Source organism: Amblyomma maculatum, chromosome 1, assembly GCF_055883805.1.
Source record: "Amblyomma maculatum isolate TAMU_Amacu chromosome 1, ASM5588380v1, whole genome shotgun sequence".
Lineage (NCBI taxonomy): Eukaryota > Metazoa > Arthropoda > Arachnida > Ixodida > Ixodidae > Amblyomma > Amblyomma maculatum.
In genome coordinates this window covers 69844837-69864303 of record NC_139344.1, presented here as the reverse complement: position 1 = coordinate 69864303, position 19467 = coordinate 69844837, and the positions used below count along the sequence as shown (strand labels likewise).

Here is a 19467-nt window from a genome sequence, read left to right as displayed (position 1 = left end):
TCTTGTATGCAATGTTGTTAAAGGCCCACTGTCCACCCTCCGGTCGAAAATATTTTCTTCCCCGGTGACTGTGAGACTCGACCCTAGAACGCAAGGCCGCAAAATGCTTTTGAAAAGAGTAACTAATAACGCAGTTACAGCCACCGCAATCACCCGATTCTGTCATGCCTCTCTCCTTCCGTTCCCTCGCAAAGGTTTTTCACTCTCCTGCCCGAGGTCGTCTAGCCTCCGCAATACAAATTCCCCTTCCTCCTCCGCGTTTGGCGGGAGGTGGGGCGTGGCTCTCCGCGAGCGCGGAAAAAAAAAACGGTCGAGGAACGCGTGCCGCTAGATTCAGTCTGGCCGTGGCGAGGGAAAAGCGCGCTGCGAGCGGTATACACCCATCCTTCTCCCGTCAGTCAGCGAGACGGACCAATGGACATCGTTCGCGGCACGTACGTCATTGCTGTGGCCCGCCGGGCCAGCGCAGGAAACGGGGAAGCTGGCTTCCCGGAGGAGAGCATGAGAGAGCTTTGAATTGTATTTTCGATGCTTTGCGGCGCGCGTGTCACTGTAGCATTTTGCACAGACTATCTCCGGTACCTGATCGAAACACTGGGCTCCTATGCTTAAAAGGGCCTTCCCTGAACAGTGGCCCTTTAAACACTGGAATTTACGTCTCAAATTTTTTTCGATGCAATGGAAAGATTGATGTCTAAAATGTTCGATTCCATAACGGTTTTGGTAGAAACGCTGGAGAAAATTTTTATTGAGAATTTTTCGATCAGTGCATGCGCCCGTTTTTATGTAGTCCGATGCTGGAAACCATGAGCAGCGACTGCAACGACGACTGGTGGTCAACAAAAAAGACGTATCGAAAACAAATATAACTTTCATTCACCAGGCATTAATTCGACATTTTTTGCTGAAAGTGACGTCCTTTTCAGTTTTACACTCAATGCTGTTACGGCACAACAATGCACGCCTCGTCGACGAAAGTTTTACTGGGTACTTTATCCTCGCTTCATTCACGAAATTCCAAACACTGTGGCACCATCTAGTGGCAAAACCTGAAAGCATGTCTCTTGCGGTGCGAAAGTATGGGGTGGTTTTTATTTAAGGATGCAATGGGAGAAAGCGCAAAATACAATGAATTATGACAAGAACTCCTAGAAATGGTGTGCATTTGCGAAAATCAACGATGTTTTGCTGACATGTAGTCACGTGGGTTACTGCACCGAAAGTACTAGGATTTCTGCGCTAGGTAGCGCCTCAGTTGTTTCGATGTGATTTTCAATGCAAATTAAAATTGTAAAGCCTCTTTTCTCTGATATTGTAGTGCTCAATCTGTACTATATGAGGCAAGGTCTTTTCATTTCCACCATAATCTGATGACATATTTTGGCCAGTGTTCTGTCCCTTTAACATGGCAAACATAGGAAAGCCAACCAAACCATTTTCAAGTGTCTCTTATAACCGAGTGTCTCTTGTAACCATGTCTCTTGTAACGAGATTCTACTGTATAAGCATACCCTGGTTCCGAATATAATGCGACGTGAATTCTGAAGCAAAATGGCATGCAGGTCGTGTCCTCAGACCTCTTTGATCATATGAGTTGGGAAGCTTTGTTTCAAAAGGTGCGTACCTTTAGTATGCACTTCGTGGTTGTTTGCAGATGCTAGTGCCTTTTCTAGAACTGGCCAGTAAAAGCTATTGCTCAATTTTGCCATTGCCATCTGAAGACCATTTCTTTTTCACTTTTTTTTAAACTCTTAATTACCTGTTGGGATGTGGATGTTTGATGCTGCATCGTTGCAACGTATTTTATGGCCAGATGGATGTGTGCTTACCAACACTCTCAATGTTTGCAAATTGGATGCAGTTTACTTCAACAACTGCGGGCATTGGCATAATCCGTAAACACCCAAACTCTTGACGGCGTTTTTTGATGCATTGGCCTTGTGTGAAGCACTCACAACTGGGGGTATTAAAGAGCTCAGGGCACCCCCACAAAACTCCATCAGGAGACAACACTAGCTTTTACTACTTCTAGCCATAGTCAACTGAAGTACTGAGAGGATGGCTGCGGCTTCACACAGCAGGAATTGCATGGGTCACGGAGCTACCGCCTGCCATGTGACTTGGCGCCAGCGCATTGTATATGAATGACGCTTGCAAGTCCGCAAGGAGCGGGTAGGAGGCTTCCCACAAATAACTATTGTTAGCGTTTTATAGCTGTCGTCGTTCTTAATTTTGTCATTTTTGAGTTGGCTTTCGTTCGAAGAAAGCTTTCTTTTTTTTTTTCTAGCCTTCAACTTTTGGGCATCAGCTTAGACGGCCTAGATTTGAGCAAACACGCTATGTGAAGCTTTCTAAATGTGAAACCTTTTCTTTTCCCTTTTATTCAGATACACTGCCATTTGTATTAGCAGGCGTTTTGTTGTTTGCACGTATCGCAGCGGGGAGTATTTCTCAAATTCCACTTACAGTAGCAGTACGCCAGAGTCTACAACACTCAACAGAGCTTTGTGGTCCTGAAACATCTGTCTCATTGCATAGGGAAGAAGCGGGAAGGGAAATAGCGATATAAACGTTCTCCATGCTTACAGAGAGGAGGGTATATTCGAAAAGGGCCCAAGACAGTAGAAAGTTTTCATACCTTCAGCTGTTCGTCATCTGTGTCATGGGTGTCTTGTGGTAGCATCCCATTTAGTGCTTATCTTAATGCAAAACTCTTGACCGACTTCAGGGCACTCTTAGTTAACAAGGACAGCACTGGCATTAGCTTAATCCCTTTTTATAGTCAGCAACTCATCTATAGCTTGCTGTAGCTATGTGACGGGAGGCAGTAGCAAGTTACTACTCTCAAGTTTTATTTGCACATCTAAGAGCAGCTGGAGGGCATTGCTCATCAGGATTGCTTGTGCGAAAATACTTCTTTGTCATAAAACAGTATTTTAATACTTGTTTTCCTATTTTTATCGGTGCTTTTGACAAGCTTTGTGTGTGAGCTCCACATTTCAACAATATGCAGTAATTCTTTAAAAATGCCATCATCTCTTTGCTATAACAGAAGGAGGCTTCTTTGCATCAGATTCAGACACTGCATTAGATGTAGAAATATTATGATACAGTCGCCGACTGATTTTTTTCGGACTCCCAATTTTCCGTACCTGCCTGATTATTCGAACTTTGCCATATCACTGTCACATGCTCCATAGAGTCAATGTATAACACCAACGAATATTTCAGATGCTTGATACTTTCCTCCCTGCCACGAGGGCGCCCAACTACTGTGCTGGAGTACCCGGGTTCAATCCCGACTACCATCGGCTGCGTTTCAATGCGGAACAGAGGCGTCCATGTGCTGTGCAATGTCAGTGCATGTTAAAGATTCTCAAGTGGTCGAAATTACTCCGTAGCCCTCCATTACGGCTTCTCTTCCTCTCTTTCCAATTTCACTCCCACCATCCCTTCCCTTACGGCGCGGGTCAGGTGCCCACGGAAACAAGTGTGACAGATACTGCGCCTTCCCTTTCCTGTGAACCATTTATTATTATTATTCAAACTTTTCTCGTTCGATTTTTCTAACTTTTCTCTCGATTGCAGGTCAAAAGCTATGAAAAATTGCCACAACATTGCTGCCTTTTTGTTTTTCTGCAACCTCAAACCCGCATTGCATGCATTCTTGATAGCAGTCATCGCTAGCTGCACACTTCAGCGAGTTGCAATTTTCTGCAAGCCGTCGCACGCCCGCCAGACCTCATTCTCACAGCTGGTTTCTTCCTCGTCCATCGCCTCCAACACGCCAGCATTTGACGGAGGTGGGCATGAAAGACGGGCCAGTCAGCATGGCCGTGCTTCTATCCCGTGACCATATGGTACAGCTTGCAGGTAACACGAGTCCACTTGTAGGCGCCAATGTACGAGCATGGAGGGGGGAAAAAAATAAATGTGCGTCTGTCTGATGTATCGAAAAGTGCCCGCAGCCAACTGACAACAGACTTTGGTTTTGCTTCATTTTGTAATACACCGGGTGTCCCAGCTAAACACGACAATGGCCAGACTTGAGCAGTGGTGGTGGTTAGAAAGCATGTGCCATCGCCGCTTGTGTTCAGCTGTGACATGATCTCTGAGAGAGCTTTGCGTTCAAACTCCAAGACGTGTTTTGCAACTCCAGATGGTTGCTGGAGCTCGCGAGACACTGTTGCTTTCTTCCTTTCTTCCTTCTTTTTTTTTTTTTTTTTTCTTGAGACCAACGCACGCAGCAGACGACTTCATCACTCTCGCCGAGACAGCCACCACTGGCATTTTATTTTATCACGCTGGAGAAAATAAGTGCCTACGTAGTCGCATGGGAGCAGCTATTTGCCATCAGCCGGCACCGTTTTGAACATTGCACTGTTCTGATCGTGCGTGGTTTTCCCGCAGAAGCAGATTGAGCAGTTTTTCAAGCTGCTTGGTAAATAAAATAATGCTTTTAGTTTGAATTTTTTTTTTTCTTTGAGGAGGGGGAGGGGGGGGGGGAACTGTGTTTCTGGTGTAGCTTACTTGCGTGCTTGAATTTCCCGAATTTGATTAAGTAGTAGTGCCTAGTCTGAGGTACAAGATGAAGCAGTAGAATGGTGAATTTTAACGTGTGTGAAATAAGCTATGGGTCAAATATTAGAAGGCTCCTTACCTTAGTGAGAATGGTGATGCGCACTTCTTCAGTCATTTTTAAAATCAGCCTGATTAAGTAGCACTTAGCGAAGCATATTTAAATATTCACCAAAGGAGGGCGCGTCACTCTTATGCAGCCTCAATAAGGTAAGGAGCCTTCTAAAATTTGACCCTTAATCTTTTATGTGTAATACCTGAACTGCCTCGGCTTGACAGGTTTCATTCATCTTTTTTTGCATGTACAGTCGAACCCGGATATATCTAACTCTAAGGGGATCATGAAATAGGTCAATATATTGATAATTCGATATACAAAAATTGGCTTGTGACAGCACTTACAATGCAAAAAAATGATAGCGTATTTGTCGCGTAATCAACCCACTCGCATAATGAACCAACCCTCCACTTTTGCACCCGAGAATTTGGAAAAAAAAAAAAAACGTTAAGGTCAGCTCGCTTACATGCAAGCGATTGAGAGATCTCAGCGACGAGCGGCAGCGGCAGAGCGAAAAATCTTCGACTTGTTGGAACTGTGTCTCTCTCGCTGCTCGAGCCACCGTGGCAGCTCAAAACAAGGTTTCTGTGTTGCCGCGGCAGGAATTGTGGGTGTTTTCGCTTGCATGTCAATGGCACACGACACTCCGTTTCAGTTGTCTCATCCACAGCTCTTGGCAGCGTGCCAAGATGCTGTGCAGCGATAACGTCACGGCATGTTTATCTTTTGATAGCTCCTGTGGTGGCGGGGAGCAAACTTGGCAGAGTGCCCGTGATGGCTTGATTGCACAAGCCTGGTTCGATTTATTAAGCCGCGCTTGGGGCGGGCGTAGTCCATTGCCACGAAATCATTGGAAAGCGTGATAGCTGCAAATGCTGTTTGAAGCGAAAAATGTTAAAGGTTGGTGTCATGATCACAACTGACCGCATGCCTTTGTTGATTCATATATGCAAAGATAAACGACTCCCGCAAAGAAAAAAACTGCCGCTTCTTAACGGCAGCAGTCGCCATATCTTACACGATAAGAATGGAAGATTCTCGCAAAAAAAAAAAATAAAAGAGAGAGATATCTGCCGCTTCCGCAGGCGCCATAGCCACCGAGGGTGATGCGATTGTCTTTGGGGAAAGCACACTTTCGAGTGCGTGGTGAGGAGTTCAATATATCGAACGATGGATAAAATTGAGTTCTATATATGACGCGGCTTTCCTATACTTTTACATGGGATTTTCAAGGGGATATTCCGTGAGTTCGATATACAGTCAAACCCGGATATATCAAACTCGAAGGGGATCGCGAAATAGTTCGATATATCGATAATTCGATATACAGAAATCGGCTTGTGACGGCACTTACGATGCGAAAAAACGATACCGTATTTGTCGCGTAGTCAACCCACTCGCATAATGAACCCATTCTTCACTTTTGCACCCGAGAATTTGAAAAAAAAAAAAAAAATGCGTTAAGGCCAGCTCGCTCACATGCAAGCTACTGAGCGATCTCTGCGACGGGCGGCAGCGACAGAGCGAAAATTTTCAAACTTGCTGGAACTGCGTCCCTCTCGCCGCTCGAGCCACCGCGGCAGCTCAAAACACGGTTTCTGTGTCGCCGCGGCGGCAGAAATCCCGAGCATTTTCGCTTGCATGTCGATGGCGCGCGTCAGTCCGTTTCAGTCGTCTCATCCACAGCTCATTGGCAGCGTGCCAAGATGCTGCGCAGCGATAACGTCAGGGCGCGTTTATCTTTTGATAGCTCCTGCGGTGGCAGGGAGCGAACTTGGCAGAGTGCCCGTGATGGCTTGATTGCACAAGCCTGGTTCGATTTATCACGCCGCGCTTGGAGCGGGCGTCATGATCGCAGCTGCTGACCGCGTGCTTTCGCTGATTCATACATGCAAGGATAAACGATAAAAAAAAAAATCAATAAAATAAACATCCCCGCAAAAAAAAAAAAAAGAAAGAAAAAAATTCTGCCGCTTCTTAACATCCGCAGCTGCCATATCTTACGCTACGCCGCGCATACACTACAGCGATAAGAAAAAATGACTCGCAAAAAAAAAAAAATAAAAAAAAAGGAGAGAGAGAGAGCTGCCGCTTCTTAAAGTCCGCAGGCGCCATAGCCACGTCAGCCGCCGCGGCGCCGCACGCAGAGGGTTCGCAACACACGCTGGAGAAAGCGTCCAACGTCTGCTGAAAACGGGCTGAGCTGGCTTGGCGCATGCGTGCTGAAGGAGAGAGATAGCTCGGCAAAAGAATGGGCACACACACGCACATGGCTTGCAAACGTCATGTGTTGGCGCTCGGGAAATGACAACTGCAGATGCGCGCGCTTTTGGGGAATGGGCGCGGCGCTGCCCAGACCAGCCGTCGCCGAACTGTCCCCTCTCATTCCTTCCGCGCGTAGCTTGAAAACGTCACGCGGTAAACGGCCAAGGGTGATGCGATCATCTTTGGGGAAGGCACACTTTCCAGTGCGTGGTGCGGAGTTTGATATACCGAACGACCGGTGAAATTGAGTTCGATATATGACGCAGCTTTCCTATACTTTTGCATGGGATTTTCAAGGGGATATTTCGTGAGTTCGATATAACCAAAATTCGATATATCCGGGTTCGACTGTATCCGGGTTCGATATATCCAGGTTCGACTGTATTCCACAGAGTCTGTAGCCACGGCAGTAATGTCTTTCTGCATTGTGCCCATTAACTGAGGAATGCTCACAGTAGCCACCATATGACTGTTTGATTCATTCACTTTGCCTCCTTCCCCTAAATAACTAAACCTTATTCTTTCTGGCATTAGAAGAGTAGTAGCTGAACATTGTGTTGTTTGTTGGCACTGCTGCTATGTCTGGGGAATCATCAGTGACAATATTCACTTTCGCATCGTGAAGGCTGTCACAAATTTTAGCTATTTCTTCTCATATGCTTCTTTCGAGTGCTTTATCCAAAGCCTTTTGCCTTTCGTTGCTGCTTTGTGGTATTTATGTACAGAGTCACCAAGAGGACTATCCACCTGTCTCATTCTGATTCCACTGTGCTCAAAAACGCGGCCAAAATCATGACTTATTACATCTTCTCCCATTTCTTTTTCCCACTTTTGACATGAGTTGTCAAACAGCTTAGACTGGGGGGTATTTTTTTCTACCTCTGCTTCCTTGGCCGATGCCTTGAACTTCCCTTGGCGAGAATATGTGTTTCCAAATCCACTTGTTGGAATTTTTTTCTCCTTCTACAAGATCTGTTACTGTTGCAGCTTTGCAATATCTGCACACTCGGACATGGCTGTGGTCACTGCCTTCCTGCTTATGAAGAACTTGTAAATCTTCATTTATAGCGCACCAGTCATCCAGAGTTTTTCATTGATGATCCATCTTGTCGTAGACGTCACAACTGTTGCCGGAAGCTACAAGTGCAGTAAAAAATTGAGACCGAGGTGAAACAGCAGCCGCTGCGTACAATGCAGTTCTAAAATCAATCACGCTTCCTTACAGTTCTGTTTGCAATGTCTGCACATTTGAGTAAGTGAGTAGGTATATCCTGCAGCATGTGCGAGGATAGGAAAAGAATGAGAGAAAACAAGGATTTCTTGAAATTCTAAAGCTGTCCATTTGCTGAAATCTCGATTAGCAAACACCGTTCCTATGCTTGCATTTATGTTTTCTTTAGTTCAAATGGCTGTGCCTGCTTATGGTGTCATTAAATATGGGCGTATATTCAGCATCAGCTACAAGTGACTCTTCTGGCTGGCCTGAAAGAACCAGCAGGAGTCATGCCCCAGCCAATTGCACTTTCCATGTGGTCTTCACTGGGACCTGAGGTGGGTGGTGACTCATGATAGAGAGACAAAAAAAAATTGGATCATTTTGAAAGCTATCCTTTTCAAGCCACATTGAAGATAGCTTCAACATTCTGGATTCCCCACAGAATGAAAGAGAGACAGTGTGTTTTCTTTTCCACAAAAAATGAGACTTTTGCCTGAGAACCTAGCTTGTCTGTAACGAAGGGCTACCTTTTACTGTCGGATGCATTTTCAGCAAGGTGCACTCTGGTAGAAGCCAGGGGTTTACCTGATCTTTAAGAAATGTTTTCATGGTGCAAAGATCATATAAAATTGGATTTTACCTAAACGTTAGGGCCCTATTCATTGGGTGTCTCAGCTAAATATAACTAAACTAGCTTTTAAAGAATACAGAGTGTGCCATTCCACCAAAGCCAACTGAGGGCATATGGAGGACGCATGGCCTAGTCTGCAGCCTATTTTTCACTCTTCAAAGTTAAAAAATTAGTATGAAGAATTAGAGTTTATTCTAATTATCGGCTTCAGGAGAAGTTGTAGATCATCTCAGAAGGCAGCTGAAAGCTACCACATTGCCAGCTGCTGTTGCATATCTGTCAGTGTTGCACACAAGGGTCATCGGGGAGAGCGCCAGAGAGAAAAGCATTCTTTCAGGAGTGTCTTGAGACACAGCAATGCTGTCCTATGGAAGCTTTTATGCTGTGCGTGTTATCTTTGAAGGGCAAGTTGCCGTTTTCGTCACTGCCATTCACCCAATGCGAAGGAAACTTAAAGGGCTCGATGCTCATTGTGGTAGGAACTAGCAGTCATACTTAGAGCTTCAGGTTCATTATAGCAGACAGACGAAAAGGTAGACGAAGACAAGGCCTAGTTAATATATGTTAGGGAGAAAATCCACACACGAGAACATTGTGGCGAAAACAAAGTCTGTGAACCAGTCCCCAAACTTTTCTTTTACTTATTTTTTTTCTGGTGTCTTGGAGTGTTGAGCTGAGGAGGGAGAAGAGGAGCGCCATTTTTAATCACAGGTATCTTTGGTGTTAATGAAGCTAGCTCAGAAATTCTTCGAGTGAGTAGTGAAGGAATACTTGTCTCTCGTCCGCTTTACTAAACCTCATTTTAGGTATTTCATGGTCCCTTTAATACCTGACTCGGGATCCAAGGGTCCCGGTTTCAGTTTCTATCTCCTGCCAACTCGGTCATGTTATGGAGTCTCGTGACATCGCACAACCAGCCAACCAATTAACACCCAGCCTTGTCACTAGCCAGCTGCCACTTGCCAGAGGTATGCTCATGATTTCTCGCTCACAATGCTGATGCCATAATTTCTGGAGGACTGGGCCTTTAACCCTTTTGCGATAAAATTTGCTGTCTTGGGAGAAAACATTGCCGTGCGAAAACAACAAATTGTTAAAAATAAAAAATAATGAAAAAAAAAACACGAAAAAAATGCCAGAAATAGTCCCATACAAATCTAATGGCTAGTCATTCATGAACTCTCACCATCTCCAGCTTTTGCCTTCAAAGCAAACTTCATGGCCATTAGGCAGGTGGCGCAAAAGCTGTTGGGGAGTTAAGGCTTACACAAAAATAACACAAAATAATACAAAAATAAATATCTTGAATAGTTTTTGTGTAGTAGAGACATCTAGAGTAAAATATAGGGCTTTTTGTGCACACTTTTTCAGGGAGTAAAATTATGTTCAAAGCAGCCTGCTGTAGCTCATATTGCTGCTTAGGTAAAGTAGTGTGTGTGCAAAACTAATTGAAATTTGCTCAATATCCTATATACGAAAAGAAATTCAAGAAAACGAAAAGTGTATATTTTGGGTGCTGTTAGTTCTAAATTTCTTCAAAAAAATATAGAAGAGATAGCTATAATTCAGATAGATATCCCCATTCTGCACACTTTGAAGCAGCTGTGTACAAAATTCATCCAAATCCGACGGTTAAAAGTACTTGAAAGTTTGTGCACAAAATGCCAAAATTTCTGAAAACTGCAAATGTAGAAAAAACGCATTTGAAAGTTTGAAAAGCCTGTATGCTTAAAAACATGACACAAGCACATGAAATTTCTTCACAAAATACAAAAACGTGTCACAAACACAGCCATATTATTAGAATTCTCCTGCCCCCGTTCGTGAAGGAAGACCGTCAGACATGCCTTCTTTACCATGTTGCGGCAGTGCGCTCGGGCTTCGGCTGTTTGGCGGTCACGTTTCAGCTGCAGCTCTCATGGCCGCAACATGCACTTTTTTTCCCCGATCACTGCAAAGGTTTCATGATGCAGCGGCGTCGGCAAGCCGAGAATGTCACAAAACCAAGACATTTGTTCGTGTCCGATACCTATCATGCATGCAGCTACGACCACCTTGATGTTTACAGTGAAGCTGCCGCGGGAGCTCTCACTCCGATAGCTGCGGCTTTCGCTGGCCGCATCTGCCAGTCCACCAGGCACAACACGGCATGAAGTGTACGTAGAAGAAAGTAGCGATGCAGGGCACTCGCTATTTTCGCAGCGGAGCTCAAGGAGGGCCGAAAGGCCCTTCTGTTTTTCGAGCGCTCGCATACCACCAGGGCGTACGTTGGGCAAGCAGCCCTGCTAACCAATAACGTAAGCGCACTGATCTCGCATATCGCTGCACTTGTGGGATGGGGGCTGCTTACTACTCTGTCATTCTCAAAAAGTCGAACCTTGACCTCCGAAACACTCACAAAGTTCACCGGGGCTTCAATTTCGCCCAAGTGGCCGTTGCCTTGGTTAGGGCTAGCTGGTGTCGGGCGACTGCCTTTGGCTGTTGTTATCGGTCGAGGCTTGCAACAACATTCCTGGTACGCTTTCTTCGTTTGAGCTTTCCGGGCTCAAAAATCGCGCTGCTTCGGTTCGTCGTTCATTTCTAACAAATTAAAGAAACAGGCTGGAGAGATCGCTGTGTAAGGTGCACAATAAGAAAGCAAACGGTAGCGAAAGTTAGGCTTCACCATAGTTGCGAATCGGTCTCGGCCAATGGCGGCTACACTAGAGCATCACGTGATTTAAAGGGCCAGTAGAAGTGCTCGAAATAGGCACTAAAAACACATTTTTTTTATTGTATTGTTACATATATGCCGTCGCAGAAGGAAGAAGAGGAAGATCCCCAACAGAGACAGAAGACGAAGTGATAGCAACGGTTGGTGCTAGGAGAAGGTTGGCGCTGCTGTGTTTCTGTGTGTTGTGTGTTGTGTCATCAGCTGCTGTACTTCTCGGACTAACCTTGCCACGTATCATCTTGGTGGAGGTGACTAAAGATCCCCTTGTGCACAGATAAGTCTATTTAAGCAGCCAAAAGCTGGATTTGCACAGTGGCCGCCACCTACCTGGGATCATAACGTCAACAACGGCCACTATGACCTCTGAGGCAGCCCCTACCACCGCAGCAACATCGGCGCAGCCACTCGTCCTCACGGAAACCCGCCACCCTCCCATCTTTAATGGCGAAGACAAGACAGGTGTTGAAGATTGGTTGGATGAATACGAGCGCTGCAGCAGGAACAATCACTGGGACGCGACCATCATGCTGGCTAATCTCATTTTCTTTTTGGCAGGAACCGCTCGCACGTGGTTCCAAAACCACGAACAAGAGCTTGTCACCTGGGAAATTTGCAAGAAAAAACTTCAGGACTTGTTCGAGAAGCCCATTGGACGGACTCTCGCAGCCAAAACCAAACTTTCGTCTCGCGTACAATCCCCCCCGGAGTCCTACCTAGCCTACATTCAAGACGTGCTCGCACTGTGTCGCAAGGTGAATAGCTCCATGCTGGAAAGTGAAAAGATAGGGCACATGCTCAAGGGCATCGCAGATGACGCGTTCAACATCTTTTTCTGCATGGATTGCTCTACCATCGACTCCGTGCTACAAGTCTGCCAAAAATTTGAGCAGGTTAAGCAACGACGTCTCGTACATCGCTTTGAGCGCCTTCTAAACACGGCGGCTGCATCATCTTGCGATGACCTGGCACCTTTGCAACAGCCTTCTCATTCGACAAATGTGACTGGGATCGTCAGGCGAGAGCTCGAGGCTTTAGCTCCCGCACCACTCGCGCCTCCACTGCCCGACACGTTAGTCATGATACAGGCTGTTGTTCGCCAGTAACTTGCTAACGTCGGCCTCTCCTCTAGCCTCGTGCCGCCCCCGTCACCATCGCATCCTGTTCCTCTCGCTGCTGCAAGCACCTCCCAAGCCCCCCTACGTCGCTATCTTAGTCGCAATCCTGTAGAGTGGCTCACCTCAGACGACAGGCCAATTTGTTTTATTTGCTGTCAAGCCGGCCACACTTCGCGTTATTGCCGTAGTAGTACGTTCCCCACCTCTCGCACCTATTACAACGCGGACCGTCGGTACTACTGTGGACCTCGATGCTTCCCTGCCCAACCTGAGGAGCTCCGCCCCGCATATGATGGATCTCATCTAGATGAGCCTCGTGCCGAAGCCGGCCAACATGTTCTTCACACCAGCCGATCTCCATCTCCACGGCCTCGTCGCTCCAGTTCACTGGTACCTCATCGCAGCTCCTCCCCATCATATGCCGGCACCTACTCGGGAAACTAGCGAGTGCAGCGCCCGGGAGTGACTCTGTATTATCGACCCGGACTGCCAACTCGGTGCTGACCCATGCACCCAGATGTAATCTAATTGATATACATGTTGACGGCCTCCCAGTTTCTGCCTTTATTGACACTGGCACCCACATTTCTATTTTCAGTTCCACGCTCCGTCGATGCCTGAAGAAAGTTCTCACACCCGCTACCGCATCTACCGTTCGCGTTGCTAATGGCAACACAGCTACTGTAATTAGTATGTGTACTGCGAGAACCAGCATTGCCGACCGCCACATCCCTGTGTTATTTACAGTCCTCACCAGTTGCCCTCAAGACGTTATATTAGGCCTCGACTTTTTAACTGCCCACTCCGCTCTAATTGACTGTTCTTCTGGACTGCTTCATCTAGACCTGCAGCTTTGTCCCGAGGAACAAGCTCCTTCAACTTCAACGCTCCGTCTCCGCTCCGCTACATTTACTCGCCTGCCGCCAGAAGCCGCTGTGTATGTAGCCATGTCGTCTTTTCTCTCCGTTCCTGATGGTGACTACGTTTTTTGTCCCATAACCGATGTGACTCTGTAGTGTAAAATCGCTCTCCCTTACAATATCGTCCACGTAGCGAACAACCACACTTATATTCCAGCCTTGAACGTTAGCTTTTTTGTGCAAGTGCTTCCCGAGGGCATTTTTCTCGCTAATTTGACCCCATCGTCTGACTTTAATGTATCTGCTCCTTTACTTGACCCTAATGCTGAAGAACCGCTACGACCTGCACCGTCCTCGCCTCTAGAGGCCTGCATATCAGGAATGGTTACTCCTGACTTGCGTCATGATGGTGCTAAAGCACTTACTAGCCTCCTTACTTCGTACAGTGATATTTTCGATTTTGGCGACCGCCCCTTGGGTCAAACATCCCTAGTTACTCATTGCATTGATACTGGAGACGCCAGCCCAATTCACAAGAAACCTTACTGAGTCGCCATTTCTGAACGTCGCGTCATACAAGATGAAGTAGACAGGATGTTGGCAAGAGACATTATAGAGCCTTCGAGCAGCCCCTGAGCTTCATCTGTCGTGCTTGTTAAAAAGAAGGACAATACCTGGAGGTTCTGCGTTGATTACCGACACATTAATAAGGTTACAAAGAAGGACGTTTACCCACTGCCCAGGATAGATGATGCCCTCGACTGCTTGCACGGTGCCAACTATTTCTCTTGATTGATCTTCGTTCCAGTTATTGGCAGATCGCAGTCGACGAACGGGACCGAGAGAAGACCGCCTTCGTAACTCCTGATGGCCTCTACCAATTCAAGGTTATGCCTTTTGGCCTGTGTAATGCGCCCCAAACATTTGAGCGCATGATGGACTCTCTTTTACGCGGCTTCAAATGGATGACATGCTTATGTTACCTCGATGACGTCATTGTATTTTCTTCGACCTTTGAAAGCCATCTTCATCGCCTTGATGCCATTCTTGGAGTCTTCCGAAAAGCTGGTCTTCAGCTGAACTCGGCCGAGTGTAGGTTCGGCCGACATGAACTAACGGTGCTCGTACACTTGGTTGATGCCCGTGGCATTCAACCCGATCTCGACAAAATCCATACTGTGAGTGAGTTTCCTACACCCCGTTGTACCAAGGACATGCATAGTTTTCTTGGCCTCTGTTCCTATTTTCACCAGCTTGTCCCCAACTTTGCAGACACAACTCGTCCACTGACATTCTTCTGAAGAACGACGTTCCATTTTGCTGGGGCCAAGATCAAGCTCAACCCTTTTCTGCGCTCATTGCAGCCCTCACCAACCCGCCCGTCCTGGTACACTTCAACCCCTCGGCACCAATGGAGGTACGCACTGACGCCAGTGGTCACGGTATTCATGCTATTCTCGCCCAACAGCAGATAGTCGCACTCGCATCATTGCTTATGCCAGTCTTCTCCTTTCTACGGCTGAGCGGAATTATTCGATCACAGAGCGTGAGTGTTTAGCCCTCGTGTGGTCCATTACCAGGTTTCGCCCTTATTTGTTTGGCTGCCCGTTCTCAGTCATCACCGACCGCCACGCCTTATGTTGGCTTTCTACGCTGAAGGACCCTACTGGTCGCTTGGGGCGTTGGGCCTTGCGTCTTCTGGAATTCACTTTTTCTGTTGTCCACAAGTCCAGCCGGTTGCACACTGATGCCGACTTCCTGTCCCGCAACTCATTAGATCCGCTGCCTGAAATGGAGTGTGACGATGACACCTGTGTGTTGTCCATCTCTGGCCTTTTAAAACTTCCTCATGAATAACGCTTGGATCCCAAGCTTTGCACCATGATCAACCGCCTTAGCTCTGACCACCCTGACGCTTCCCCTGCTTTGTTTGTGCTCCACAACGGCACCTTATATCGGCAGAATATGCGACCAGATGGCGCCAAGCTTCTGCTCGAAGTCCCCGAACACCTGCATGCCACTGTTCTTCAGCAGCTGCCTGACGGGCCCACTGCGGGCCTTCTTGGTGTATCTCGTACGTACGACAGCGTTCGTCGGCGCTTCTTTTTGCCAGGGCTGTACCGTTCTGTTCGTCGTTACGTGGTTTCTTGTGACCAGTGTCAGCGACGGAAAAAGCCCTCGGTTGTACCTGCTGGATCCCTGCAGCCGATCGACATCCCAATAGACCCGTTTTCCCGAGTTGGCCTTGATCTCCTCGGGCCTTTCCCTATGTCTGATTCAGGGAATAGATGGATTGCGGTGGCCACAGACTATACTACGCGCTACACTGTCACACGAGCAATACCCACCAGCTGTGCAATCGACATGGCTGCGTTTCTTCTCCATGACGTCATCCTGCTCCATGGTGCGCCACACCAGCTGCTCACTGACCGTGGCCATTGCTTTCTTGCTCGAGTAGTCGATAAAGTTCTCCGGTACTGCTCCATTAAGCACTATTTCACCACCGTTTACCATCCACAAACGAATGGCCTCACTGAACGCCTCAATCGCACGCTCACGGACATGCTGTCAATGTATGTATCGGATGACCACCGTGGTAGGGGTATTACTTTGCCATTTGTTACGTTCGCGTATAATTCGTCCCATCATGATATAATGGGCTGCTCACCCTTCTATCTTCTATTTGGCCGCGACTCTTCACTTCTGTTTGACAGCATACCGCCTCCCACCGCTAAGGCCAGTTCCTACATTCATGACGCCATCTCCCGAGCTGACGCCGCCCTTGTTATTGCTCGCCGCCAGCTGGCTTCCTCTCAAAACGCTTGAAAACGACGCATGATACTCGTCATCGAGATGTCCACTACTCCCCGGGCTCTCTCGTCTTGCTCTGGACTCCCGCTCGTCGCGTCGGGCTGTGTGAGAAGCTCTTGCCGCGCTACACAGGCCCCTACTGTGTTTTACGGCCATTCATTTTCGTGACATACAAGATCGCCCCTGTGCATCTGCCACAACAGTCCGCTTTGCCGCGTACCGGTATCGTTCATGTCGCCCGCATGAAGCCTTACTACTCCACCTGCAGTTCTCCGACATAGTGCGCACCGGGACTGCGCTTCTCGCGGCGGAGGTAGTGTTACATATTTGCCGTCGCAGAAGGAAGAAGAGGAAGATCACCAATAGAGACAAAAGACGAAGTGATAGCAAAGGTTGGTGCTAGAAGGCTAGCGCTGCTGTGTTTCTGTGTGTTGTGTGTTGTGTCATCAGCTGCTGTACTTCTCAGACTAACCTTGCCACGTATCAATATTGAGTCGAAATACGGAACTGCGGAAGGTGCTGTCTGTGAGAAGAAGGCTTACTCTACCTCCTCGAGCAAACGGCAATGGCGGACGGCGCCGCATTTTTGAGAGGCAAACGCTTGCAACTTTACGAAGTCCACGGAAAGTATTAGTTTCTCAAGTCACCGTGGCTCAATAAAATGGGCTTTTTACTAACTTTGCGTTCGAATTCTGACTTGTTTTTTTAGGGGAATTGTAGCTGAATGCCCAAGGATAATTTTACAGTAAGAAACTCGAAACTGAAAAATCTTGCGAAAAACTTTTTTTCAGCACGCATCTCTCCTTAAGTTGGTTGTTGACCAAGCAAGTTCAGAGCTAAGTTTGCGGCATTCAGGACAACTGCAGAGGCACACTAGATGAGTCAAAAGATGTGAAGTGAGATGCTGTTTGTGAACTTCCAGGTACCAGAAGGCATGGCGCGACTATGTCAAATTTCGGCACCTGCTTGCAAACAAGCCCAAGGTGCTCTATACAGATCGCCACAAGCTGCTTCAAAAAGAGGTCAAACTTCAAGAGATGAGGCTCAAGAGGTGAGGCCACTGAATGCCACATACAGTTGAGCATGGTCGAATGGGTGTGCTGTGAAGGTGGTGGGCAGTATGATGTGCTTTTTGTCTGAGGGTTTGAATTAGAGCACTGAACAGGCTCATTCTGAAGCCCGTTTGTGAGGCTGAGAGTCCGATCCCAGCCCAGGCCTGCAGCTTCAAGGCCTGGCCTGGTTCATGCATGTCACTCTACTGAGCCTGTGCCTGATTTTGCTTAGCTGAAAATGTAAATTGCTGACTGTATGCTAGTAGACTGAAGTGGCCTGCAAATGCACGAGATTTGCAGTGGCCAACTGCATGAGCTGTAGTATCTCACCGTGTCATTCATCACACGTGTCAAACTTTGCTGTGCTGGCTTTTCATTTTAGACCTTCAAGGATGGTCATTTGCTGCTGCTTTTCAGTCGCTTAAATAATCTTCTAACTTCTCTAGCATTGTTCAACGTGGTTGGGTATGCACGTTTGAAGTTACATTGCACTGTGTGAGTAACGCTGATGAAACTCTGTCCATAAACGACAGAGTTAAGGCGTCGATCACGATGCATCAACAAAAAAAAGTATTGGTGGCTTATTAACTGCTGCAAAGATTTTTAGCAGAACATTTTTTTCAGTTCTGAGATGTTCCAAACAGGAATATGGCAGTGCTCAGGAAGAGCTGGTTGTACGGAACATAAAAGTTGCACACGTCTGATTCTAACACAAAAGCTTACTGCACCAACAAAATCACTCCATGACATCCTTGACTGAGCTTAATGAAACCTTTCTGTGACGGGAACTAAGTCTGTTTGCAGTTTGCATACCCGGTGCAAGCAAATGATGAGCACAGAAACATGATATACTCGAGATTCTCGTTAGCGCGAGCATTGCTGTTTTTATTAAGAAGTGTATTCCCTTTTTTATTATGAAGCTCAGCACAGTAGATATTACACAAAAAAGGAATGCATCGCTTAAAAAGAGAAGCAAAATAGCAGTCACACATGAACAAAATTGCTAAAATAAATTTTTATTCCTCACGTTGGCATTTCACGGCTGCAAGCTTTTATGTGTTTTAAATAAATATAAGAATTGGTAATTCCAGTGTATGTGTTTCAGTAAATTGCATGAAAATGCTGAGGAGTCCATTTCAGTTCTGACATTTTAATTCTGGTTGAGTAAAGCACTGTTAAGGCATATAATCTTCAAAGGGCCCTACAAATGCCTCTGAGCATCGCAAACAATCTTGTTCAGCAGCTAGGCTATGTTGTCATGAATTTCTGAGCCAAGTAATGCGCTCCTACATGCAGCAGAGAACCTGCAGTCTCACTGGAAAGTTTTGGAGCCCTTTCTGGCTACATTTTCAAACTTCACCTTTTTTCTATGGCATGCTGCCGTCTGCCGGTTAAGAAATGGCTGTTGGGTCGACCTCCACCTCCAGGGAATGACAGTACGGGCTTGTAAAGCTGGAGATGAGCTTTCCTCTTTTGTTTTGAATTTCTGTAATGCTGTGTGCTTTAAGCAGCTGCCTGAAAAGTAGGCGTCCGTGGCTGTTTCAGACTTTGAACTGTTTGTGAATAATATCTGTTGTTTGATTCGATTTACTATGCACTTTCAATATTAAAACACCTAAACATATGACAAGTTTCCTGTTTGTCTAAGCTTGCATCATTTTCTAACAACAGTATCTTGCACGCGTCGCATGAGTTAACAGTATCTACTGCCATCATGCGGCAAAAGCCTGCGCACAGTAATACTAGGCCTTGCATAATATCAGCTTACTGCTGACATCTATTGGGAGCTACTTTGGCATCACTGCTGCACGCTTGTAGTTCAGAAAACGAAGTGCAGCACCACATGACATGTCATGGCGTTGTGACACAGTGCAGTCAGCAACTGACTGTGGGCCTAACTGTCAATGATCTTCTCATTTCTGAATCTAAAAATTTGCATGTCTTAGGCCACAGAGCAGGAAAACAAAGCATACGGTAGAAACATCAGGCCATGAAGCAACCTTCACTACTGCATCGCATACAGTACTGCCCGTTCACGCACTGGGGCATCTAACAGTGCGGTTCTGCTTCGCAATAATGTTTGGGCTCATTGCTGGTCTTGCAGTTTGGTGAAACTGGTTAAACAAACTAAGTGGGTTGGCTACATGTCATTGTAGATGCTACATTTG

At 46.6% G+C, this 19467-nt stretch overlaps 1 protein-coding gene across 2 annotated transcripts in view; it reads left to right on the top strand.

Annotated features, from left to right (window-relative positions):
• drosha (ribonuclease 3 drosha) overlaps window positions 1-19467 on the top strand; it is a 164390-nt gene that overhangs the window by 74205 nt on the left and 70718 nt on the right. Inside the window, exon 14 of one of the 2 annotated variants that reach the window (XM_084588315.1) lies at window positions 17170-17298. The exons of the other annotated variant lie outside the window; for it this stretch is intronic. Within the exon in view, the coding sequence (XP_084444441.1) occupies window positions 17170-17298 (129 nt within the window). The remainder of the gene's footprint in view (window positions 1-17169; window positions 17299-19467) is intronic. 2 annotated transcript variants of the gene reach the window in all.